Source organism: Bos indicus x Bos taurus, chromosome 7 (assembly GCF_003369695.1).
Source record: "Bos indicus x Bos taurus breed Angus x Brahman F1 hybrid chromosome 7, Bos_hybrid_MaternalHap_v2.0, whole genome shotgun sequence".
Classification (NCBI taxonomy): Eukaryota; Metazoa; Chordata; class Mammalia; order Artiodactyla; family Bovidae; genus Bos; species Bos indicus x Bos taurus.
The window spans coordinates 109,139,021-109,165,797 of record NC_040082.1 but is presented as its reverse complement, the minus strand read 5'-3'; the positions used below and the strand labels follow the sequence as shown (position 1 = coordinate 109,165,797).

The 26,777-nt window shown below is 41.2% G+C and overlaps 1 protein-coding gene and 1 long non-coding RNA gene across 5 annotated transcripts in view; both read left to right on the top strand.

The window, feature by feature from the left end:
- The window catches only part of RNF130 (ring finger protein 130), a 185,122-nt gene that overhangs the window by 111,215 nt on the left and 47,130 nt on the right, over positions 1 to 26,777 (top strand). For 2 of the 4 annotated variants that reach the window (XM_027548470.1, XM_027548473.1), the window contains 5 exons: positions 6,390 to 6,461; positions 8,307 to 8,389; positions 17,022 to 17,118; positions 18,843 to 19,047; positions 22,229 to 22,322. In XM_027548470.1, coding sequence (XP_027404271.1) covers positions 6,390 to 6,461; positions 8,307 to 8,389; positions 17,022 to 17,118; positions 18,843 to 19,047; positions 22,229 to 22,322 — 551 coding nt within the window. The remainder of the gene's footprint in view (positions 1 to 6,389; positions 6,462 to 8,306; positions 8,390 to 17,021; positions 17,119 to 18,842; positions 19,048 to 22,228; positions 22,323 to 26,777) is intronic. The other 2 variants (XM_027548471.1, XM_027548472.1) reach the window with 1 other exon arrangement.
- LOC113896231 lies at positions 10,653 to 13,471 on the top strand. Its single transcript, XR_003512019.1, has 2 exons — positions 10,653 to 11,067; positions 13,216 to 13,471. It is a non-coding gene; the product is annotated as an uncharacterized LOC113896231 (long non-coding RNA).

Below are 26,777 nucleotides of genomic sequence, written 5' to 3'. Positions count from 1 at the left end.
AGTTTCAGCTTCAGCATCAGCCCTTGCAATGAATATTCAGAACTGATTTCTTTTAGATGGACTGGTTGGATCTCCTTGTAGTCCAAGGGACTCTCAAGAGTCTTCTCCAACACCACAGTTCAAAAGCAGCAATACTTCAGTGCTCAGCTTTGTTTATGGTCCAACTCTCATATCCATACACAACTACTGGAAAAATCATAGCTTTGACTATACAGACCTTTGTTGGCAAAGTAATGTCTCTGCTTTTTAATATGCTGTCTAGGTTGGTCATAACTTTTCTTCCAAGGAGCAATTATCTTTTAATTTCATGGCTGCAGTCACCATCTGCAGTGACTGCAGATTGGAGCCAAAAAAAATAAAGTCAGCCACTGTTTCCACTCTTTCCCCATCTATTTGCCATGAAATAATGGGACTGGATGCCATAATCTTAGTTTTCTGAATGTTGAGTTTTAAGCCAACTTTTTCACTGTGACTCCTCTTTCACTTTCATCAAGAGGCTCTTTAGTTCTTCTTTGCTTTCTGCTATTAGAGTGGAGTTATCTGCATATCTGAGGTTATTGGTATTTCTCCTGGCAGTCTGGATTCCAGCTTATGCTTCATCCAGTCCAGCATTTCTCATGATGTCCTCTGCATATAAGTTAAATAAGCAGGGTGACAATATACAGCCTTGACACACTCCTTTCCCTGTTTGGAACCAGTCTTTCGTTCCATGTCCAGTTCTAACTGTTGCTTCCTGACCTGCATACAGATTTCTCAAGAGGCAGGTCAGGTGGTGTGGTATTCCCATCTCTTTCAGAATTTTCCACAGTTTATTGTGATCCACACAGTCAAAGGCTTTGGCATAGTCAATAAAGCAGAAATAGATGTTTTTCTGAAACCCTTTTGCTATTTTGATAATCCAATGGATGTTGGCAATTTGACCTCTGGTTCCTCTGCCTTCTCTAAATCCAGCTTGAACATCTGGAAGTTCATGGTTCACATATTGCTAAAGCCTTGCTTGGAGAGTTTTGAGCATTACTTTACTAGCATGTGGAATGAGTGCAATTGTGTGGTAGTTTGAGCATTCTTTGGCATTGCCTTTCTTTGGGATTGGAATGAAAACTGACCTTTTCCTGTCCCGTGGCCACTACTGAGTTTTCCAAATTTGCTGGCATATTGAGTGCAGCACTTTCACATTATCTTTTAGGATTTGAAATAGCTCAACTGAAATTTCATCACCTCCACTAGCTTTGTTTGTAGTGATACTTCCTAAGGCCCACTTGACTTCACAGTCCAAGATTTCTGGCTCGAGGTGAGTGATCATCCCATCATGATTATCTAGGTCGTGAAGATCTTTTTTTGTATAGTTCTTCTGTGTATTCTTGCCACCTCTTCTTAATATCTTCTGCTTCTGTTAGGTCCATACCATTTCTGTCCTTTATTGTGCTCATCTTTGCATGAAATGTTCTCTTGGTATCTCTAATTTCCTTCAAGAGATCTCTAGTCTTTCCCATTCTATTGTTTAAAACTCTTCAAAAAAATGGGAACCTAGAACCTACCTCAACATAGCAAAGGCCATATATGATAAGCCTAGAGCAAACATTATTCTCAATGGTGAAAAACTGAAAGCATTCCCCCTAAGATCAGGAACAAGACAAGGGTGTCCACTTTTACGACTGTTATTCAGCATAGTTCTGGAAGTCCTAGCTATAGCAATCAGAGAAGAAAAATAAATAAAAGGAATCCAAATCAGAAAAGAAGAAGTCAAGCTCTCACTGTTTGAATATGACATGATATTATACATAGAAAACCCTAAAGAAAGTTTCAGAAAGTTACTAGAGCTAATCAGTGAATTTAGCAATGTTGCAGGATACAAAATCAATATGTAGAAATCCCTTGCATTTCTATATACTAACAATGAAAAATCAGAGAAATTAAGGAATCAATCCTTAATCAATTCACCATTGCATCAAAAAGAATTTAATATCTAGGAATAAACTCACCTAAGGAGACAAAAAGAACTGTAAACAGAAAATTATAAGACACTAATGAAAGAAATCAAAGATGACAGAAACAGATGAAGAGATATTCCATGTTCCTGTAGAAAGAATCAATATTGTGAAAATGACTATTTTACCAAATGATACAGATTCAGTGCAATCTCTATCAAATTACCAATGACATTTTCCACAGAACTAGAACAAAAAATTTCACAATTTACATGGAAACACAAGAGACCCCAAATAGCCAAAGCAGTCTTGAGAAAGAAGAGTGAAGCTGAAGGAATCAACCTTCCTGACTTCAGATTATACCATAAAACTACAGTCATCAAGACAGTATGGTACTGGCACAAAAACAGAAATATTGATCAATGAAACAAGATAGAAAGCCCAGAAATAAACCCATGCACCTGTGGGTACCTTATTTTTGACAAAGGAGGCAAGAATATATTATGGGGCAAAGACAGCCCCTTCAGTAAATGGTGCTGGGAACACTGGACAGCTCCATGTAGAAGGATGAAATTAGAACACTTCCTAATGCCATATACAAAGATAGACTCAAAGTGGACTAAAGACCTAAACGTAAGGCCAGAAACTATAAAACTCTGAGAGGAAAACGTAGAACACGTGATGACATATTCAAAGCAAGATCCTCTATGACCCACCTCCTAGTGTAACAGAAGTAAAAACAAAAGTAGACAAGTGGGACCTGATTAAACTTAAAAGCTTTTGCACAGCAAAGGAAACTATAAGCAAGGTGAAAAGACAGCCCTCAGAATGGGAGAAAATAATAGCAAATGAAACAGCTAACAAAGGATTCATTCCCAAGATACACATGCAGCTCATACAACTCAATACCAGGAAAACAAACAACCCAATCAAAAAGTGGGAAAAAGACCTAAACAGACATTTCTCCAAAGAAGACATACAGATGGCTAGCAAACACATGAAAAGATGCTCAACATCACTCATTAGAGAAATGCAAATCAAAACTACAATGAGATATCACCTCACACTGGTCAGAATGGCAACATCAAAAAGTCTATAAACAATAAATGCTGGCGAGGGTGTGGAGAAAAGGGAGCCCTCTTGCACTGTTGGTGGGAATGTAAATTGATACAACCACTATGGAAGACAGTATGGAGATTCCTTAAAAAACTAGGAATAAAATCACCATATGACCCAGCAATCCCACTCCTAGGCATACACCCTGAGGAAACCAAAATTGAAAAAGACACATGTATCCCATTGTTCATTGTAGCTCTGTTTACAATAGTAGAACATGGAAGCAACCTAGATTTCTATTGACAGATGAATGGATAAAGAAGTTGTGGTATGTATACACAATGGAATATTATTCAGCCATTAAAAGGAACGCCTTTGAGTCAGTTCTAATGAGGTGGATGAACCTAGAACCTATTATACAGAGTGAAGTAAGTCAGAAAGAGAAAGATTAATATCATGTTCTAATGCATATATATGGAATCTAGAAAAATTATAACTGAAGAGTTACTTACAGGGCAGCAGTGGAGAAACAGACATAGAGAACAGACATGGACATGGGGAGAGGGGAGGAGCAGGTGAGGTGTATGGAAAGAGTACCATGGAAACTTACGTTACCATATGTAAAATAGGTAGCCAACGGGAATTTGCTATATGGCTCAGGAAACTCAAACAGGGGCTCTGTATCAACCTAGAGGGTGCGATAGGGAGAGAGGTTCAAAAGGGAGGGGAATATATGTATACCTATGGCTGATTCATGTTGAGGTTTGACAGAAAACAACAAAATTCTGTAAAGCAATTATCCTTCAGTAAGAAAATTAATTAATTTTTAAAAAGTCAGACATGCCTGCCATATTAGCCAGTCTTCCCTGCTGCATAGCTGTTTGACCCAGCAGAAAGGAAGCACAGATCCTTACAAAGACCTGTGTACTGTTTGAATATAAAGTATATTGTTTGTTTTTAGCTTTATTTATTACCACCAAAACTGCCTCATCAACAGGGAAAAGGGTAAATAAGTTGTGGTACAATGGGATACTACATAGCATAAGAAAGAAGTGAACTATTGATGCATGCGGCAACATGGGTTAATCTCAGGGTAATTATGCTGAGTGAACGAAAGCATACAGAAAATAGTATACACTATCATTCCATTTACATAAAACTCCCAAAAATATAAACCATAGTAGCAGAAAGTAAGTCATAGGGGATGAAGTGAAAGGATGGCAGGAAGAAGGAATTAGGAAGAGACACAAGGAAATTTGGGAAGGATGATAGACTGTTGATTATTGTAATGCTTTCATGGGTCAAGTTAAAACTTCAAATTGTACACTTTATGCAATTTAAGTCAGTTATGTTTCCATAAGGCTGTTTTTGAAATATGTGTATGTATGCATGTGTATGTATGAATGCATGTATGTGGTTGAGGGGACTCGTAGATTAAAGGAGACTTGAGAGACATAGCAAGCAAATGCCATGTTTAGACTTTGCTGTATCCTGATTCAAGCAAGCCAACTATAGTATGACATTCTGGAGACACTTGAGGAAATAGTTTGAGTGTTAGATTATGTTGATTAATTATTGTTAATTTTGTTAGGTAAGACAGTAGCACCAAACAAAAGCCCGTATCTGTTAGACATAGTTCACTTGGTATGAGTTTATGGGTGAAAGCATACAGTGTTTGTGATGTGCCTTTGAAATCCTCTAGGACAGTAATGAGAGGGGAATAGATGAAAAATATAGTGAAATATTGATAATTGAAACTCAATGATGAGTACTTTAAAGGTCCATTAAATTCTTTTTTCTTTTGTGTACTTTGAAGTTCGTCCTAAAATTTTCTGTTGTTTTTGTTTCATCAGGATAAAATCCAAGGTCTCCCTCGTTTTAGCCTCTGTCATACCACTACAGCCCCATCATCTGCCTCCTATCACAGTTTAGGATCTGGTTATATGCAAGGTGGGGAGGAGGCCATGGCACCCCACTCCAGTACTCTTGCCTGGAAAATCCCATGGATGGAGGAGCCTGGTGGGCTGCAGTCCATGGGGTCGCGAAGAGTCGGACACGACTGAGCGACTTCACTTTCACTTTTCACTTTCATGCATTGGAGGAGGAAATGGCGGCCCACTCCAGTGTTCTTGCCTGGAGAATCCCAGGGACAGGGGAGCCTGCTGGGCTGCCGTCTCTGGGGTCGCACAGAGTCGGACACGACTGAAGCGACTTAGCAGCAGCAGCAGCAGCATATGCAAGGTGACCATCTGTCCCAGTGTGCCTGCAGTCTCGGTTTGCACCTGTTGTCCCAGTATAATTATTAACAGGGTCCTCTCACTCTCAGAACATTCTAATATGAGTAATAAAATATATGCTCACCATAGTTACAGTTATATCAGTCTGTAATTTCCCTCACATACCTGTGCCTCTTACCTGTTTGTCTTTACTGGACTAGTCCTTGGTCCAGAATCCCCCTTCCTGTCCCAATGCTTTCTTCATCTAACTCCTTCCTACTCTTTTCCAAGCCTTAGAGATTTGCCTGATTTAACTCTCTTAAATAAATGAGAAAAACTCAAACTCAGAAAGGTGAATGTACCTTCCTAAATCGTGGAGCATAGCAGTGGCAGTCAGAAGCAGAGTTCATGACTGCATCCCTTCCCCCACACACTGATCTTGATAAGCAGTTTTAAGGAGTTTTTGAGATATCCTTTCACAAAGACAGAGCTTGTGTGTCTAATAATTAGTGTGTCACCCTTGGAGCAGAATAAGAAAGCTATTGGAACAGTGGCAGTAGCTCTGACGTGTGTAAGAACTAGATACTGATAATGTTAGAAATGTTTGTTAGATACAAAATGCATTGGTGATTATGACACCTGGCTTTTTTTTTTTTTAACTATATACACTTTTTTACCAGAATGCTAAATCTGTGGAGAAACTGCCAGTTTTTCTAACTTTTTAACTGCTTTCTTGGAATCCTTTCATATGATATGACTTGGAAAGTAATGTAGGATAATAGGACTTTATATATTTATTTTAAAATAAAGAATATCATCTAGTGAAGTGAAGTAAAAGTGAAGTCGCTCAGTCGTGTCCGACTCTTTGCAACCCCATGGACTGTCACCTACCAGGCTCCTCCCTCCGTGTATTCTCCAGGCAAGAGTTCTGGAGTGGGGTGCCATATCATCTAGAGTATATCTTAAAAGTTATCACAAGAAGGAAAAAGGTCTGTCTGGTGATGGATATTGAGTTATTGTGATCATTTCAAAACATAATACAAGTATTGGATCATTGTGTTGCATACGTGAAATTAATATAATGCGTATATCTATTATAACTCAGTAAAAATTTTAATAAAGTTTGCTGAAATAAGAAAAATCCAGAGATTTTGCACTTAACATCTGTTTTTCTTTGCTATTTTCATAGCGTCGTCTTGGAGATGCAGCCAAGAAAGCCATCAGCAAATTGACAACCAGAACAGTGAAAAAGGGTGATAAGGTACAGTAATGAAACCTCTTTAGCACTGTAAAAACAGTGAAGTATTTTGCTTTTTATTTGGTAGGTGACAATACATACTGACCATTTGTGTCTCCTCCATTAGGTTTTCCTTTTACTTCAAGCATACTATCTAATGCTTTATTGTAAACTAACTTCTCTTGGAAATCTTATTCTTAGTATGCCTGTCATCTGGAGATCCTCCTTACAATTTTCTAATTTCCCTGGACTTTTAATGCTCTTATCATCATTAGCTTCACTGGACTACTTATAATTTCCCTAGCTGTGCTCTTCAACACTTTTCTTCTGCTAAAACCTAGCGTACTTTGGGGTTCTTCTGTAAAGAGCCAGGAATGTGCATTCTCTTCCTGTGCTTTCTAAGACTTTGCATCTCTCTTTTATGTTTTAATTCTTCACAGTTCGTGGAGAACTGGAGACCCACATTCAGGGGGTGGTGGTTAACATGGCACTTCCTGTACAGGTGGCTAAGCAGTTTGAAACAAGGGCACAGTTTACTAGAGTTGGGCCTGGAAGCTTACAGGGAATAAATCATAGAGGCAGTGATAGAAGCTATCTGTGGCTGAAATTGCTAACCCCAGTTCTTCAGTCAGATCGCAAAACTTGGTGGAGTCCTGCTTCTGCTTTCTGTGGACAAAATAGCAACTTAATGTGAGACCCTATATTCAATATATTCAAGGCTATCTAGAATTTAAAAATTGTGTCTCTGAAGGCATAAAAACCAAACCTGTCTTCTGCTAAAAGCCAACTCTAATTTTTTATCGAAGAACTCTGGAAGGATAATTACAGATAATTCTCCATCCTCTTAAGTTTTACCACTTTCTTGACTTTACTCATTTTTATTCCCACTTCCTTGACACCCTACATCTAGTTTCCCCTGTCACAGCTCCAAACGGTAGAAATATTTTCAGTGAACTTCATGGTACACGAAGGAAAAAATTAAAAATACTTGCAGAAAATATATGCAGCATCTCAACAACTGTACTTCATGCCAGAGGAGTGATTGCCCATATAAATGCTTTTTTGATCTGATAGCCTTCAGCTGCCACATTAATTTGAATTTCTCTGGAGCTCATTCAGCTTATGCATCCTACTTTGTCCCCCATGCTAACCATCTTTCCTTGTTAAAGCCAACACTTTTCACAGTTTGTGTCTCCTACACCTGTCAACAGCTGTCCTGCTGAGTTTCAGTCCAAGGGGCAGTGACGCAACAAACAGTGCTGCCTTTCCTGGTAGTGCTCTGTTTCATGACCGGGCAGGGGAACCCTTCCCCAGTCCAGAGGAGGCAGAGATCAGTTACCCTTGTTGACCAAACACCTGGCAGACTCTTCCTGAACCTTGATCAAGACCTAGTGTAGAGTCAAATCCATGGCTGTTCTCTGTCCCAGATCTCCCATCCTTGGGCCAGGTCTTGTGGTGGCTCACCATCTTTCCTGCCGGTACTTAATTTTGTGGTGAGATGAGTGTCCTGATAAGGAAAACATACTCAGAATACTGACGCAGCCGTAGTGGGGAGAAGATGGTCCAAGGTGATGGCTGGTTTTTATATCTTGAAAAACGTTGTTATTCTGATTTCTAAGATATTTCACAAACAGAATTAGTAATAATTGTTATACTGTAGTTTAAAAGCAAAATAGATTGGCCCGCATACAATTTGGGTTGACACAGTTAAGCAGTTGGAAACATACTACGTTTTTTTATAACCTTTCATTCTATAATCGCCTGTTTACCATAGTTGCCACAGGAGAAATTTTAGCTGGATTGTATGTCCTCCATTTAGGTACTTTTAGGAGTAGTGTGTAACTTTTGTTCCCATGCCTTGTGTTTCAGGAAACAGACCCAGACTTCGATCATTGTGCAGTGTGCATAGAAAGCTATAAACAGAATGATGTTGTCCGGATTCTGCCCTGCAAGTATGTCGGCTTTCTTTGTTTAAAAGAGAATGGTACTAATGTGATTTGTGTATCTCCCTTTTGGAGTGGGTATCCATTTGCTTTTGAGAGCCATTCTTACCCACAACTTTTCTGGTGGGAAGAGGCCTGGCTGCACACTGAATGTAGTGGTATACAGAAATAATACGGAAGGACATCTTTACGCTGGCCCTGCCATTTCTGAGTTGTGTGGCCCTGGCAGCTCTATTGCAGACTTCAGCAAGAAGTGATTGCAAACCTTCTCTAGTTAAGAGAAAAATGGGTGGGGTGCATCAGTAGCCTAAAAGCAGTAAGGTCAAGAATTTTTATTTCTGTGCTTTCTGTGGACTTTATTTCTGTAGATTTCAGATCTAGCCACTGATCCTCTCCTTCTCAGACCAAGGGTTCATCACTAGTCTCTCCAGTAACACCTCAGTCCACTTGGTACTGGGTACCAGAACGCTGCGTTGGCAGGTGGCTTCTTTACCACTAGGCCACATGGCAGAAAGTGAAGAGGAACTAAAGAACCTCTTGATAACGGTTAAGGAGGAAAGTGAAAGAGCCAGCTTAAGACTAAATATTAAGTTAAGATCATGGCATCTGGCTCCATTACCGTATGCCAGATAGGAAGGGAAAAGATGGAAGTAGTGACAGATTTCTCTTCTTGGGCTCCAAAATCACTGCAGATGGTGACTGCAGCCATGAAATCAGAAGACTGTTGCTTCTTGGCAGGAAAGCGATTGACAAACCGAGACAGTGTGTTGAAAAGCAGGGATATTATTCTGCCGACAGGAGTCCGTATAGTCAAAGTTATGGTCTTCCCAGCGGGCAGGTATGATTGTGAAAGCTGGACCGCAAAGAAGGCAGAATGCCAAAGAATTTATGCCTTTGAACTGTGGTGCTGGAAAAGACTCCTGGAAGTTCCTTGGACATCGAGGAAATCAAACCAGTCAATCTTAAGGTAGATCAATCCTGACTATTCACTGGAAAGACTGATGCTAACGCTGAAGCTTCAATATTTTGGTCATCTGATGCACACAGACGACTCATTGGGAAAGTCCCTGATGCTAGGAAAGATCGAGGGCAGAAAGAGACAAGAGCATCAGAGGATGACATGGTTGGATGGCATCACCGATGCAGTGAACATGAACTTGGGAAAACTTCGGGAGATGGTGAGAGACAGGGAGGCCTGGCATGCTGCAGTTCATGGGGTCACAAAGAGTCAGACGTGAGTGGGCAACTGAGCAACAACCAGAAGTCTAGGGCTTGGGTTAAGTCTTTGACTGGCCTTGGCTGTGTGAAGTGGGGGGACTGCTGTGTGCTGTGTGCCTGCCCCAGGTCAGGCACTCTGCTCTGTGCAGTTTGCATCTGCTGTCTCCCCACTGTCCAGTGAGGTGTGGGGAAGCCGGTAGTGGAGCTTCCAGGGTCAGGGTCACACGACTCAGAAATGGCAGCGCTGGTGTAAAAATGTCCTTCTGCATTATTTCTGCTCTTTACATAGGGCCACATGCCTCCCTCAGAAAGGAGGATGTTTGCCTGCACTTTGATGCCCACAAAAGAGCGTGTGGATTTCTACCATGGTGCTACGCCAAGCTTGGGAGTATGAAACATTAAGATATACAGTCTGAGCATTGATTGGAAGAAATATGAAGTCACCTACTGAGAAGCCTTAAATCAAAAGCCTTCTCCATTCTCATTTAAAACTGATTCACATAACTCTTACCTTCTAATAATATAGAACATGTGAATGAATAAAATAATCTGTGATGATTGTCTCCATGAGGCTACTGGTGTTAATTTACTTACTCACAAAGGTATACATTTTGAATCCAGAGAGATCTGGGTTTCACTAAATCATAATTTATGAATAATTCCATATATTGAAACGGAAAAACCAGTATTCTGGAAGTCACGTCATTCAGTTTACATATTAAGGAAACTATAAAACTAAATGTCAGCTGTCCTGTAGAAAATTAAATTATCTAATTATAGTTTTTCAGATCTAAAACCATGAAGCTAAAGGAAATACACACACAAACACAGTTGACCCCTGTACAACACAGGTTTGAATTGCACCAGTTGACTTATTTCAATAGTAAATACTGTAGTAATAGGTGATCAGCTGATGGTTGAATGTACAGAACCATCAATACAGAAAAAAAGAAAGTGGAAGTGCTAGTCACTCAGTTGTGTATGACTCTGCAACCCCTTGAACTGTAGCCCGCCAGGCTCCTCTCTCTATGGGATTTCGCAGGAGTGGGTAGCCATTCCCTTGTCCAGGGGATCTTCCCAACCCAGGGATCGAACCTGGGTTTCCTGCATTGCAGACATATTCTTTACCATCTGAGCCAGCAGGGAAGCCCACGAATACAGAGGGCTGACTGTAAGGTTATATGTAAATTTTCAACTTCAGTGAGTGTCAGCACCCCTAACCACTGCCCCTCCACATTTGTTCAAGGATTAGCTATACAAATCAGGGGAAACAGTAATAGGATACTTTATAAAGTATAATCCACTCTTACTTGCTTTTAAAAACTGTTTTTACCTGCACAGGTTTCTTTTGAAACTGGAATAGCCAGGAAGAAGTCAAGTCTTTGCAGATTCTCTGTCTTCCTGTCTCAGTCCAGGGGCCCCTAGGACTGTCTGGGACCTAAGAATGAAGGCTTCCAAAGCTGTTAATGGTAATTAGTAAGATGACAGTGTTTTCCTCAGGGGAGCCTCAGCTGAAACTAGATTGTGCTGGGAAATTTGTTCCATATTCTTTCTGTCCTTCAAGAATTGGCTTTTCCAGAGTTTCATTCCTGGTTCTCTTTTTTCCTTCCAAAGGTCAAGAATCAATGGGGAGTTTTCAGAAATACATACTGAGGGGAGCCCCAGGCTTGTTCGTTTTTATTAAGTGCCAGGGGTGACTCTGATGCTGCAAGGCCACGCCATCTATTGAAATGTAGAGCTGTGCTTGATCTTAGAAATTTCTTAGAATTTGACCTACCACCAAAGGAGGGGATCTCAACCTTTGTATTTGTTGTCTGCTTTCGAGTATTAGAGTTTGACAAACTTAGTGTTTTTTTGCACCTGTGATTAGGACACTGCTCACAGGGTTGTCTTCTATTCCTAGATCCTTGTCTAGATGACACTCCCCCTTTTACTTTGAAGCTGGTTGTAGCTTTCTCTGTGCTGCACGCCTGCTCACAAAACACTTCCTCTAACTGAGATGGTGACAACAGCATGACCCTGCGGTGCAGTAAAACCAACTTTGCAGTCAAGCAACGTTCTGTATGACCCAAGTTGACAGTTTTGACCCAGAGCAAGGTCTTTCCACCTGGGCACTGTTGACATTTGGGACCGGACATTTCTTTGTTGGGCAGGTTTGAGGGGCTCCCCCTGCATTGCGAGTTACTTAGCAGTATCTTTGGCTCCACTTAGTAGGTGCCAGTAACACCCCCTGCACATGGCCATTGACAACCACAAATGCCTGCAGTTGAGGACGCCTGATCTAGAGAATGGCTCCACACAAATACTCATCTTTGTTCCACATCTTCTCCAAGCCTCTGTTTTCCCATGGATCCCTTTCAAGTACCTTTGAATTAACAACTCTTGTGTGCTACTTGCTCTGGTCTCTCTCTCTCAGATACTCTGCCTTCCCTCTGTAGTCTGTGGGTCATTAAAACTGGTCTGATGTGTGACTTGCCTATGTCTTCCTTTAGCTCTGGTCGGACAGCTCTGGTGCCTGGAAGGCTAGCTGGGCCTGAAGCACTGCCCAGAGCCCCTCTTTTTCCCTGGTCATTTCTCCCTTCTCCTCAAGCAGCACATCCAGGGGTATCTATTCTCCTTAAACATCTTCACTCATCCCTTTATTCCTCACTCTCATCAGATACTTCACCATTATCTTCACAGAAACCAAGGCTGTTAGTTGAAATTCTCCTGGCTTACTGATCCTAAGCCTTCACGCGTACCTGCCTCCACACCCACCCTTGCAACCTTGCCTCCCATCAGGACAGAGGACCGCCTCCTTGGTTCTAATGTGCTTTTTCAACCTGGGCCTCTGTGTGCCACCACCTTCCCATCCTTGAGACCTGGCTCTTGACTCTTTGCTCCCTCCAGTTCTTGTTCTTCTGTGTCTGCCCACCAGCATTTCATCACGCTCAAGCATTTCCTCTCCAGTTTTTATAACTCGCTTTTAAACCCAGCTCCGAAGCTGTGCCACCTACAGCTTCTCCCCTTTACAGCCAGATTCTGAAAAGCATCTGCACTCACTGTCTCTTCTTCCCCTGAGTAAGGCAGGAAGAAAGTACAGGTGCCTTTATGTCTGTCTGTCCTTCCTTTTAACATACCTATCCCAAGACTGAACTAAAACTTTCTACAGAGAGCAAACCTCTTGTGGATTGGCTTCTTGCGTGGCCTTTACTCTTTACCTTTGTCACGTTAATTCCCTGAGGACAGATGGCAGTCAGCCCCGCACTGGGACCTCCTCCTTGTGTCAGCTGACCACCGTCGGCCGTCCTCTGGATGGTAGCCAACACAACTTAGAAACTGGAAGACTGGCACCCTGCTTTGCAGCTCTTCTATTTAAAGGTCAGCCACAAAATTTTTAGTGGTTAAAAACACTTTTCAGAAGTAGAGTGCTGCAGCTCAGCTCATTGTATGTCTAAGATGCCACCTTGGAAGCTAAAGTGGGTCAGTCGCCTGGCGGCTGGCAGAGGCACTGCTGTGATGCCCCTCCTCAGAGGGAAAGCCTATTTAAACAGTGTCTACTGCCAGTCCTAGTTCGGGGAAAAGAGGAGTTCTTGTCTCTGACCTTTAGTAATCCTGGATCCTTTTATATTTGCCAGGTTGTTGCACGGCACCAAGAGGCTGCAGAGCTGTGAAAACAACTCGCCTTCAGTGTAGACGCCTCACGCCCCTCCCCAGCCATTGTTCTGATCACTCTAGCTTACAGTGCTTTGGGAAGTAGGAGAGCGGGAAGGCATTGTGTTTTAATGTTACTGGTTTTGTTCCCTTTTCTGTTCTATACTTCCATATATCCCAAAGTACTTCTGTATCCCAAAGTATTTCTAATAGGAATAAAGGACTTTTCTGAAGCTCTGATACACTTGTCCTTTACATGTTTCATTGTTCCCCAACGCATCACCCGCTTTCCGTCCGTGTGCACCGCTCAGCCCTAAGTGTGTGGGGCCCTTTTCTGTGTTTGTGTGCGTTTTTATTATTCGGGTCTTTTTAGAACAGTGGGAAGGAGTTCTTTCCAGGTCTGACTGGCCCCACGTGCCCCTCTGAGGTGTCTGTGGATGCCTTTCATACATCTGCAAGCCTGTAAGAGGTCACTCTGGCGCGGGCGTGCAGAGACCTGAGGCACGCTGAAGTGTTCTGACCGTGTAGCAGGAGTTGTGTGAAATACTGGCATTACTCTGCCTGGTTGTTTGTTTAATAATACCTTTTATTGGCATATCCTTGGTGCCTTTCCTAAGTTTTTCACTTACTGCTCCAAACAGCCTCACGAGGTAGATGGCAGGCAGCCTTCCCCACTGTGCTTCTCCCCCACAGTGTTCAGATGAGACAGCTGGTAGTCAGAAAGGGCTGTTTGTTACGGCTCAGGCTGTGGTAGGAGCAGAACTTTGCCCAGGAGGAAGGGAAGGCCGTGTGGAGTTTGGTAAAACAGTAGACCTGAGGAGACAGAAGCAAGAGGTAAAGAAAACAGGTGACGAAGAAGAGATTGGCGAATACAGGGCAGCTCTTCACGACAGTGCTGTCAGTGGCCTGAGGGAGAGTGACGGCTTGTGTCAGAAGGGCCAGCAGGTGAAGAGAGAGAGCTGTGCTGTGGGAATTAGACTGATGTTTCCTGGGCCAGGTGCAGGAGCTAGACTGTTGTAATCCTGGAAAGAGCGTGACTGGAGGAAGACGTTTGGGAGGGAGGGAGGAAGGGGCAGCTTGCTGGCTGGGGTGGCGACTGAGGGTGGCAAAGCCATAGGCTGGGCAGATAGCCTAAAGGAAAGGGGTTTTCATGGAGAAAAAACAAAAAAGCTTTCTGATTTTGAGTTAGCTAAGGAAGAGAGGCTTTCTTTCCCAGCTTGTCCCTAGAGAACAGTTGGTCTTTGTTTTCCTTCATTACAGTGCTCCACAGGGAACCAGACACTTTGTTTTAGATCGGCAAACCTACAAGGGAACACTTAAGGACCCTGACATAAGAGAAATCCATTTATAACTAAGGTTAAAGGGACAGAGAACACTCAACTTACACAGCTTTAAAAATTACGGGATTAAACCATTTTGTTCATTCCAAATAACCGGTAATAGAAAAGAAAAGCTAGATAATAAGAAAAGAGGAAAGCAGAAACGCTGGTAAGAAGGGAAGGTAAAAGCCAGCAGTGCTGACTTAAACCAGGATTTCCACAGACAGATGGTTCAGGTCAGCTCCCCAACACCACAGCAGCTGCACCAGAGGTCACACAGCCTTCTGTCACCTGCCAGCTGGCCCAGGTCCCCTGTCCACACTGCATCGAACTGGCTGAGAGCACCTCCCCAGCCCCCCATCTCTGCCAACGCTGACCAAACCCTCACTGGTCCATAGACCTCCCAGAAACATTGCCAAATAAAGGCAGATGCACCCTTGCAGTGAGGAGGAGCTGTCATTTATGTCAGACCTAAAGGGGTCTGTATCTGAAAAAAGGACTGGAGGCCTTGTTCTTATCTTTCTTAGGCCACAGCCAACACCGTCACAGCTGCTGGGGAATAATCCCCACCTCTGAGAATACCCTCAGCGGAATTCTGGGGCAAGCCTTTATCTCCCTTTCAGAGTACACTCCAGATGTAAGGAACAGTAAACAGATGTGACAATGTGTTATGTATACTAAATGAGTTTAGGTCTTGCCTATGGTTCGATGACTTTGACCCTTTAAGTGAAAACCTTCAGGGTTGATGAGGTTCTGATTCATTGCGTTATCTAAGTTTCAGACTGTGTGTACTAAGTCACTTCAGTCGTGTCTGACTGACTGTGACCCTATGGACTGTAGCCCACCAGGCTCTTCTGTCCATGGGATTCTTCAGGCAAGAATACTGGAGTGGGTTGCCAAGCCCTCCTCCAGGGGAGATTCGCAACCCAGGGATGGAATTCGCATCTCATGTCTCCTGCACTGGCGGGCAGGTCCTTTACTACCATTTAGTTGCCAATGTCTTAATTCTTGGGCTTCTCAGGTGACGAAGTGGGTAGAGAATCCGCCTGTCATGCAGGAGATCTGGGCAGAGTTGGACACGGCTAAGCACGCACACACATCTTGATTCTTCCCCCAAAAAGTGGGCACAAGGCTACCGAGTGATGATCGGTTATTTGGGTTGAAACTGTAAGCATGAATGTTTCTTCCAAATCCCAATTAAAATAGTGAATTTTCTAAATCTCTTACTTTTTTAAATCGAAGCTACGTTTTAAAACAGGTATATACATTTTGAAAAGGTATACATAACTACTTATAAGCTAATATATAAAGTACAAATAAACAACATTTAAAAAGCATATGATGGTTCAATTTGGTATCTTTCTCAAAATTTCTTTTATCTTGTCCCGAGACTGTGATTAGATAATGGTGCCTGTCCTGGCCCCTGTCTCTGCCCCTGCCCCATGGGCCAGGACTCGGGGGCTTCCTTGTGGCCTCATTTCAGGCTCTCAGAGCTACCACAGGGAGGCACAGGAGCTTGAGAAATTATTCCAACAGCTCCCTCACTGTCTTTTCCCCTTTCCATAGGGCACAGGGACCTTCTTCAAGAATGCAAAACCCTCCATGACTTATTTCCAGTCACAAGGATGTGACTGTCCACTCTCTGGAATAAAAATCGCCCATCCTCTCTCCCTTCAACATTTCAGCTAAAAACTGCTGGTTAAATGTTATCTGATCCCTAAGCACAGCTCATCCCTAAAAATAGTCCCAACTACCCTGTAACTTTATAAGCGTTTAACTTGGGTTGCTTAGAAGTCTTGTTTTTTTCATTTCATTTACTTATTTTTTTGTTTTTACCTTTGGTTTATTTTTTTTAATTGGAGGAAAATTGCTTTACAATGTTGTGTTGGTTTCTGCTATACAACAACATAAATCAGCCATAATCAGACATATACCACTTCCCTCTTGAGCATCCCTCCCCTCCCCCCTGCCACCCATCTAGGTACTCACAGAGTGCCAGGCTGGGCTCCCTGTCTATCTGTTTTACAAGAACTCTTTAAATAATGTTTTAAACAACGTTTGAACAGAAGTCCATGAAACTAATTATATAGAGTTTAAACTCCTGGTTAATATTTAACTCCTGGTTAGTATTTTTTGAAATTCTATTTTTCTGCTTTAGATATTGGAAACAACTGATCTATAAAATATAGTTATCTTCATTCTTAGTAAATTTCCTACTTTTCCTCAAATCTTTATTTGGGATTTGATGGAATAAAACCAAACAGCCAAATACTACTTATCAGTTCTCATTATACAGTGCTGTTAACATATAAGATTGGATTTAGGAGATTTTCTGCCAGCTCTGTTTTAGTACATCCTCACTATTTGTCTCTTGGGACCAAACAGACTAACTAAAAATTTCATTTCTTTACATTTTGGCCTAAGAGTTTTTCAGGATAAAATTTGTGATATAATTCTCTGTTTTTTTATAGGCATGTTTTCCACAAATCCTGCGTGGATCCCTGGCTTAGTGAACATTGTACCTGTCCTATGTGCAAACTTAATATTTTGAAGGCCCTGGGCATTGTGGTATGTTTCCTATTTTGTTAATACGTCTGTGTCGTTTTACCTCTAAGCATAACATAACATAGGCTTTCTCTGCCAGATAGTCTTGTTGGTCCATTACTACATTTTTCCCACATCACAGTCCAGCCCCCATCGGAGAACTCATGGAAGGGCAGCTGAAGAACTGTGCCAGTCTACTTTAAAGCATGCTTCTGTTGGGTGGTAGGTGTGTGATGAAGAACTAAGGTAGAAAGAAGGATGTGATTTTTCTATATTCCAATATCTTTTTTTTTTTTTAAGGAGTAGAATGTGGATTTTTAACTGTAGTCCAGTAGTAATTTTTTCTGCATTCAACATGGTATAAAACCGTGTCATTACTTATGTTTCTTCCTCTTGAATTTGGCTTTGCTCTCTTGCTGCTGCTAAGTCACTTCAGTCGTGTCCAACTCTGTGCAACCCCATAGACAGCAGCCCACCAGGCTCCCCCCTCCCCGGGATTCTCCAGGCAAGAACACTGGAGTGGGTTGCCATTTCCTTCTCCAGTGCATGAAAGTGAAAAAAAGTGAAGTCGCTCAGTCGTGTCCAACTCTTAGCGACCCCATGGACTGCAGCCCACCAGGCTCCTCTGCCCATGGGATTTTCCAGGCAAGAGTACTGGAGTGGGATGCCATTCCCTTCTCTGGGCTTTGCTCTCCCAGATGTTGGTAATTGCAGTCAGTGAGGGTAGGCAGTGCCAGCCCTGAGCAGATCTCTGACAGCTGGGTAGGGGCTTTGGTTGGGTGCCAGCCACATAGAGCACTTCAGCCATAGCCAGGTGAGCCAGCATTGACTACCTGAGGACCCTGGAATTCTTTCAAGAGTGATTGAATAATCTCCATATAGAGGAGAAAGTTTATGTTGACCCAACAGATGAATTCCTCATTTTAGCTTTGCAGATCTGATTAATCCTATTTAAAATATGCTATCAGATGACATTTTAGAAGCAATCCAGTTAGGTAGTAGTGCCCCATTTATCCTCCCATCTTCAAAGGTCATGTCAGTGATTTGTAGTTTCTTTACCTCTTAATTTGACACTGGCCTAGATAATCCCTTCTGGTGAGGGCTGTCCTTGAGACTGTCTGGCAGCATCCCTGGCCTTCCATATCCACTATTTAGTGGATGATAGTAGCCTTTAGCCCCACAGCACTCTGTTCCTCTCCCTTAGCATTAGATGCTTAAATTTTGAAACAGGTTTTTTTAGAGTCAGAAGACTTTTCACTGTTGATCTACTCTTGGTTGTATGCTTTATGTTTTAAAGGTGAAATATATTTAAAACCTGACTAGCAAAAGATGAGGTGTTACAGAACAGTTAATAGGGTGAAAGGGATATTTTATGTTATCTGTGTTAACACATGCACCAAAGTGATACACTGCACTGATTGTCAACTTTATAATAATGGTAATGAATCTCTTTGCCTGTGAGCCATGTTCACAAAAAGTTGTCCTTTATAAAGATGAAGTATCCAATTTTCTCAGTTCTACAGTGGATTTTGGCTTTCCTTTGTATCATTTTGGGGAAGAAATCATCTGTTTCTTTTAAATAAAAACTCTTGAACAAGAATGGACAGTGTAAATGGGGCGGGGAGAAATGAGAGGAACTCACATGGAAAAAACTGATAAAATCTTTTCAACAGGATGTCAAGCATTTAGAATTTGATAAAAGGATCTGTTAATCTTACAAGCACTTTTAACCTGGAAATATTTTGCAGCCAAATTTACCGTGTACTGATAATGTAGCATTTGATATGGAAAGGCTCACCAGAACCCAAGCGGTTAACCGAAGATCGGCCCTAGGTGAGCTCGCCAGCGACAACTCCCTTGGCCTTGAGCCACTTCGCACTTCGGGGATCTCGCCTCTTCCTCAGGATGGCGAGCTCACTCCTCGAACAGGAGAGATCAACATCGCAGTAACAAGTAAGTGGGCCCTGTGCCCAGGGCGTGGGACTGGCTTGCTGCTGATATTTGACATGTGGTGAAGAGTTGAGGCGATCGGCCACCGGGGCCAGTGACTTAAGTCTATAACTGAGAAAGTCATGGGTGCTTTTGTTAAAACAGATATTTGTAATCATGAAACTTCCTTTCTAGTAAGAAACTTGTGTATTTTTATTTGAGTAATGATTATAGTTGCCATTTGATGAGCAGTTGATCAGAGGTCTGTCTTAATAGCTGCGTTATCAGCCTGTTTTGAAGTGGTGGTGTTGCACGCAGGGATGTGAGGTGGGACGTCCGCAGTGTCACAGGTGTGCTGTGTAACTGTGAGCCCCAATGGTCTCTAGTTCCTGTGCTGCAGGAAACTTAGTAAAACACTCATCCAGAATTTGAACCTAAAACTCACAACTTTAAGAACAGTTGAGATAGCCAGTTGCTGCTCACTGTATTTTATACTTTTATGAAATTTGGCATCTTTCTTTAATTGTACAAGAGGTGTGAGAAAAGCCATAAGATAATCTACTTTTAAAGAATGTTCTGGGCTAGTTATGAATGTCATGATTGTTGAAATGTTGACAAGAAAAAAAAACATGCTCTGAATGCTTTGATGGCCTTTCCAAAGTATGAGTGGGCTGGCAGGCGTGTGAGTGGACATTCACCCGGTAACAAGCCAGCTGTTTTCAATCCATTCTTTGTGTTATTCTCTTCTAACAACCTTTCACCCCATCTTCCTCATCACCACTCTGGTGCTGCCTTTTTCAGTGTATGCTGTGCTTGCCTATAGCTTCAAGCCCTAACCCTAATGGGACTCCTCTCAACTTCTGGGAGTCAGTAAAATGGATAAAACTATTACAAAAAGACTTTCCCCTTAAGTTATAAGACTTGGGTGGTCTATTCAATTGATTTATACATGTTTTTAGCCAACCAGAAATTGTTAGAAAATGATTTTGCAGGTTTTATTCTTCATTTGTTTAAACTCAAGGAGAGTTCGTTAAGTTATAGAATCAGTAAAACTATTCTTTGATACATTTTGGCTAATTTCTTACCATTTCCCAGTGGTTTGTTTTAACAGCATTTCATGTTTTCCTGCTTTGACATTTAGGTTTTATGGGCTAGATTTTTTTAAAATGATGTAATAGTAATAAAGGAGACAAAGGTTGCCTGTTTATTAATGAATTATTGGTAGGTCTTTCATTGATCAACATTTATTGAGCACCTACTACTACATTAAGTAATTATTGCATTATATTTTATATAGAAATATCCTCTCAAAATCTTACATTTTGATGATAAAAATATTACTTCATGTGTCAAATTAATCACCTTTAGCAAATTTGTACATGTTAAAATGAAATTCATGTGGTTAAATTAGACCGAAGCTGCTTCTCCTTTAAGCTCAAAGCTCTGTAGTGCCGTAGTAACTACAGTGCGCTCAGCCAGCAGCCACTGTCCGCAAGGCACCGTGCTAAACACACACTGGGGAGGACAGAGCTGACAAGACCCTGCCTGCAGCGGGTCGGTGCTAATGTGCCTCTGGGCCCATCGGGTGTTATTGTGACGGTGTTTACTTCTTTTTGGTTACTAATTTTTATAACTGAAATGCCATGCATGTCTGGATGCTATATTCAAAATTGGAAACATAGATGTAATTGAAGTTAGTGGGCTTATCATGCATAAAAAAGTCTTAAGAAGAAAAAAATAAAGAATGCTATATTAAGCTTCTTGAAATTGATGACCAACATTTATTTTTTCTAATTTAAAATATATGGGGTTAAAAATGGTGGATTTTTGCATGGGTTCTTGAATGTTTGTTATTTTGACTTAAAGAAAAACCTTATAAATTCACTCTGTTGATGAAGAATTTGTATTCCAAGAAGCAGTGGCTGCACTGTTATCTAAAAAGAAAGAGCTTGCTGTGCATTTTAATAATGTAAACCAAGATGGGCAGAGAAATGCTTGTAGAACAACTCAGCATTCTGGAATCCTGAAGAACAGTTCTTCTTAACCTTTTGAAGATCACCAGCTTTAAAATTCGATGAAAGTATAATAGCCTTTTTCTAGAAGAATTAGTGGGCACACACAGTGTTGCATAGCTGTAAGATCCATGGGAAGCAGATTAGAAACACCCATGTTACACATAGCTTTCACATGTAAACGTTTGGCATTCCAAGTATAAATTTCTTCTCTCTGCATTATTGCAAGTGTATAGGGAATTTTACTGTGTAAAACTTTGTTAAATAGTCCTAGTTTGTGTATACTTTAGGAAATATAGTTAAAACTTTTTAGGAAGTCAGATTGATTCTCAGGTTGTTTTTATGGTTCTCAGTAAATACTGTTTTTGAAATATTACCCTGATGATACAGAGTTTGAAAAGTCAAGAGAAAATATTAACTGATTTCCTAGATCTAGAAAGGGACTAGATAAAAAACCTTTAGAGTTCTGTGTACCAGAGGTTTTCATCTCTTTGATGGGCCAAGTCTCTTGTGAATAAGCTTCCCTTTCTACTTCTGCTTAATAAAGCCTTAACAGCCAGTGCTGTTTCTTAGTGGTGGAGTCGTGAAGGGTAGTCTTCTTCTTTGCAGGAGACACCAATAAGATGTCCTTTTTAAAAAAAGACTCTTAAGTAAACCCACTCATAGACAAAAAGAATATAGATGAGAATGCCATGGAGGCCAGCCTGCGAACTGCTTGGAGTACCCACAAGACCTTTGGGGACCACTGCTCCATCTTTCTAAGCCTTTCTTTAGGAATGAATGACACAAGCATGCAGAAGTGACAGATGAAGAAAAAGAGGTTATAAGTATGGCTGGTCCACTTTACTGTCATTTAAATTAACAATTTTAAAAATGTGTCCGTGTGCCATTTTATATACATCTTTTTTCTGCACACATTTTGGTGGCCACACCTCTCACAGACCTCAGGACCTTAACTGGAAGAAATGTTTGGGCCATGCTTTCCTTTCTCCCTTGCAGCTTTCACCACTACTTCCACTAACCTTCTGCACTTAGTATCTCTCTGGCAAACCTCCTCCTGCTTCATTTCCTTGTGCCAGTCTTGGCTTACACCTTCGTTGACGTCTGCTTCGTTGCATTTGAGGGAAATGTTGACATCGATTTGACTTAAGTCTTCTCCCCAGAGTGATTTCCTCCCTTTCCTTTGTCAACAGAAGAATGGTTTATTATTGCCAGTTTTGGCCTCCTCAGTGCCCTCACACTCTGCTACATGATCATCAGAGCCACAGCTAGCTTGAATGCTAATGAGTAAGTAACAAATTGTTTTTTGGATTGCATGTGCCAAATGATCCCAGGAAAATATGTCATTTTCGTAAAGATCATGAGAATTGGCTTCCACCAATTTCATACTGATCCTGATGGGATCAAACCTAACAAAACAGTTTATTTCACAAACAGTAACACTGATTGGGAGTTCACTTTGTTCACTTTAGAAAAGATTTCGGGGCTTTCATTAGCCACAAGGTTAGAATAAATCAACAATGGAACAAATGCCAAGAAAAGCAGTACAGTTGTAGTATGTAGAGAATCCCCACGTCCTGATCATTGATGGGATTAGCCCTGGGGGACGAGCCCCGCGTGCTCATCAAACTTTACCTGGAGTTTCATATACTTAGCTTTCAGTGGAGAACTGGCACGCTGACGTATGGTTACAGGAACATGGACATTTAACCTGCAAGAAAGAAGCAATCAGAAAGATCTGTGACTTCTAAATATTAGAAAGACGATCAGGAAAAAAAAAAAATAAGCATAGACTGTATTTTCATAGGACAAAATGAAGACCAGGTTACAGATAGGCAAAATTTCACCTTGGTAAAAGGAAGAACCAGTGAGATGGTTTGCTGTGGGGGTAGGGAGTGCCCTGGACCAGGAACGCAGGCAGAAGCTGAGTTTTACTTGTCAGAGCTGTTGGATGGAAAATTTGGGCTGGATAACTGTTGAGGTCCAGTTTGATCCAGTGGTTTTCCAAAAGTAGCTTTCCATGGGGGTAGCTTGTTTCCATGGGGGCGGCTTTATTTGTTTTGCATTAAACTTGGGGCATTTACATTAGGATATTATTCAGTCCTTTCTTTTAAGCAATATTCATGAAAACTTATTCAAGATGAAAGCATCCCTGGAACACTGCTGAAATTTGAACTTGAATTGGTGGAGTTCCTGTGCTTTCTGTATTCTGTTATGTCCTGGCACTTTAGTTGATTAGTAACAACCAACCACGCTCATGTAATTGATTTAATTAAATGCTCATAGTCCAACTGTAGAAACAATGGGCAAGACACTTCCGTTTCCAATGACGTGATATTATTACTTCTAACCTGATCTTTTGGCTAGATACTTACAAGAAGTACCCTTTGGCATCCTTGACGTATTGCATATTGAGAGGATGTCATGGTCACTTGGCAGTCTTCAGATGAGTAGTCTCAACCTCATCCAGTAGGTCACCAGCTGGCTGCTTCTCTTGGGTCCACCTGATGCAGTTTTACTTCAACATAGCACAGTGTTAATAGCTCAGACTCTAGAGTCACACATACCTGGATATGACTACCTGCTCCTCCATATTTTTCTTGTGAGACCTATATAATATTTATCTGAAGTTCATTTTAGTCATCCATAAAACAAGAATAATGGTAGGAGTACATCATAGGATTGTTGTAAGTATCAGCATATAAAGTGCTTAGCACAGTGCCTCGTACATAATAAGTGCTCAATAAATGTTAGCCAAAACAATTCCTCTGAGATTCTTTCAAAGTTGTATGAATAAGATGGCCATCTGTCTTTATCACTTGGCAAATGAATTTAATTTTCTTCCATGAAATAGAATCATAAGAGCTCACGAGTGCCTGTAATCAACCCTCAGTTTGGAGGGAAATATTTATTTCTCCTGAAGTCACCTCTTTTGCTTACTCCCATACCAACCCATCAGACAAGATGATAATGTAAGCCCACTTATTAAAATTTCTCAAATGAGCAAAAACCAAGCAAGTAGCTGCACACTGGGTACTTTTAGGGAATTGTTAAGTAATTTAATAGTCACCTTGCTGCCACTGAGAATTGGCCAGGTGCTCAGTTCATGTTTTAGATATTTTAGAGAATGCTCAATAGACAACCTGTTTTAAGTTAGAGTTCCATTCATAAACGCATGCATGACTCAGAATCTGAGTCATATCTTAGACCCATGTCTTAGTCCATCCCTTCTCCCATCAGCCTTCGTAGAGGGTTGTTAGTACAGTTATTCATTCGACTATTATTTCTATGTCTTAGTCAAAACCACTCTGAATGACAATTTCCATAATTCCATTTAGAGAAGTTGAGAGAGAGAGCGTGTGTGTGTGTATGTGTGTGTGTGTGTGTGTGTGTACACACATATGGATGGATAAAAGGATGGTGACCAAATTATTAATGGTGATTTTCTTAATTTAGTAAAATTTTGGATGATGTTTTTCTCTCCTATATGCTTTTCTGTGTTAACTTTTTGTAACAGTACTTAATTTTTTTAAGTCCATTTTAATTCTAGGGGATTGGAAAAAAAGATAATGGTTGGAAATTCCCCAGCAGTCCAGTGGTTAGGACTCCACACTTCCACTGTTGGGGGCCTGGGTTCGATCCCTTGTCTGGAAACTAAGATCTACAAGCCATTCAGTGCAGCCAAAAATAAATAAATAAATACCCACTCTTATTCAATGTCTCCTTCTAAGAATATTGATGAAAAATTCCTATGTGATTTTAATTCTGAAAAGTTTATTTTAGCAAATAAATTATAATTATTCTTCATTAATTCTTTGAAATCTCTCTTATTTCCCGTTTCACTTTTACCAAAAAATTGCAGTCAAAATGAGATTGCCTTTTCAATTTAATTGCTCTGTTTCAGTTTTTTGGGTACCCTCCTCCATTTCTAAGATGGTCTTCTATATGAGTAGATTCTGTCTTTTCACATGTTAATGATTTGTCTGGATATTACTAGTAAATTCCACCTTATACCATCTACCTACTATTATAGTTTGCTCTTCTAACAGTGTTACACTGAACTTGTGTACTGTGATGTCAGTAAGACTGACCCAGTCTAGCCACTGGTGAGACCCTGTGAGCAAGATCAAGCAGTGAGCAAGATCTGTGGCCAGATACAAAAGCAGAGCTGTGGAACCCAGGCAGGCCCAGGCCTCCATGGGTCATGGACTGCTGCTCACCTGGGGTTGAAAGCACTCTGCCTCCCTTACCACACTCTGCAAGTTCACCCAAGGCTTGATGATAGTGACTTAACTCAAGTTAATCAAAAGTCCATGTATCTGGGAGCACCACCTTCTATTGTGATGAAATACTATATAAGTACTCAATCATGACTAATTGTGCTTTACTTTTTTAATACTATAAGCAGATCTAGTGAATTTTGAAACTTGACAAATATAAACAGGATAGTAGTCAAAGAAGTAAATAAATGCATGGTAAATGTATTTTTATATATTAGCTTCCCAAACATTTGTTGTGCCTGAGTAAGGCTCTGAGGAGGCCTTACAAATAGCTGAGAAAAGAAGAGGAGTGAAAGGCAAGGGAGCAAAGGAAAGATATACCCGTTTGAATGCAGAGTTCCAAAGAAGAGCAGGAAGAAATAATAAAGGTATCTTAAGTGAACAATGCAAAGAAACAGAGGAAAGCAATAGAATGGGAAAGACTAGAGATCGCTTCAAGAAAATTAGAGATGCCAAAGGAATATTTCATGCAGAGATGAACACAGTACAGAACAGAAACGATATAAACCTAACAGAAGCAGAAGATACTAAGACAAAGTGGCAGGAATATACAGAAGAGCTATACAAAAAAGATCTTCATGACCCAGTTAGCCATGGTGGTGTGATCCCTCACCTAGAGCCAGACATTGTGGAGTATGAAGTTGAGTGGCCTTAGGAAGCATCACTAAAAACAAAGCTAGTGGGAGGTATTGGAATTGCAGCTGTGCTACTTCAGATCCTAAAAGATGATGCTATTAAAGTGCTACACTCAATATGCTAGCAAATTTGGAAAAATTTGGAAAACTCAGCTGTGGCCGCAGGACTGGAAAGGGTCAGTTTTCATTCCAATCCCAAAGAAAGGCAATGCCAAAAAATGTTCAGACTACTGCACAATTGCACTCATTTCACATGCTGCTGCTGCTGCTGCTAAGTCACTTCAGTCGTGTCCGACCCTGTGCGACCCCATAGACAGCAGCCCACCAGGCTCCGCGGTCCCTGGGATTCTCCAGGCAAGAACACTGGAGTGGGTTGCCATTTCCTTCTCCAGTGCATGAAAGTGAAAAGTGAAAGTGAAGTCGCTCAGTTGTGTCCGACTCTTTGCGACCCCATGGACTGCAGCCTACCAGGCTCCTCCATCCATGGGATTTTCCAGGCAAGAGTACTGGAGTGGGGTGTCATTGCCTTCTCCAATTTCACATGCTAGCAAGCTCAAAATCCTTCAAGATAGACTTCAACAGTACATGAACCGAGAACTTGAAGATGTACAAGTTGGATTTAGAAAAGGCAAAGGAACCAGAGATCAAATTGCCAACATCCATTGGATCATAGAAAAAGCAAGGGAATTACAGAAAAACTTATGCTTCGTTGACTACACGAAAGCCTTTTGACTATGTGGATCACAACAAACAGTGGAAAATTCTTAAAGGGATGGGAATACCAGACCACTTTACCTGCTTCCTGAGAAACCTGTATGCAGGTCAAG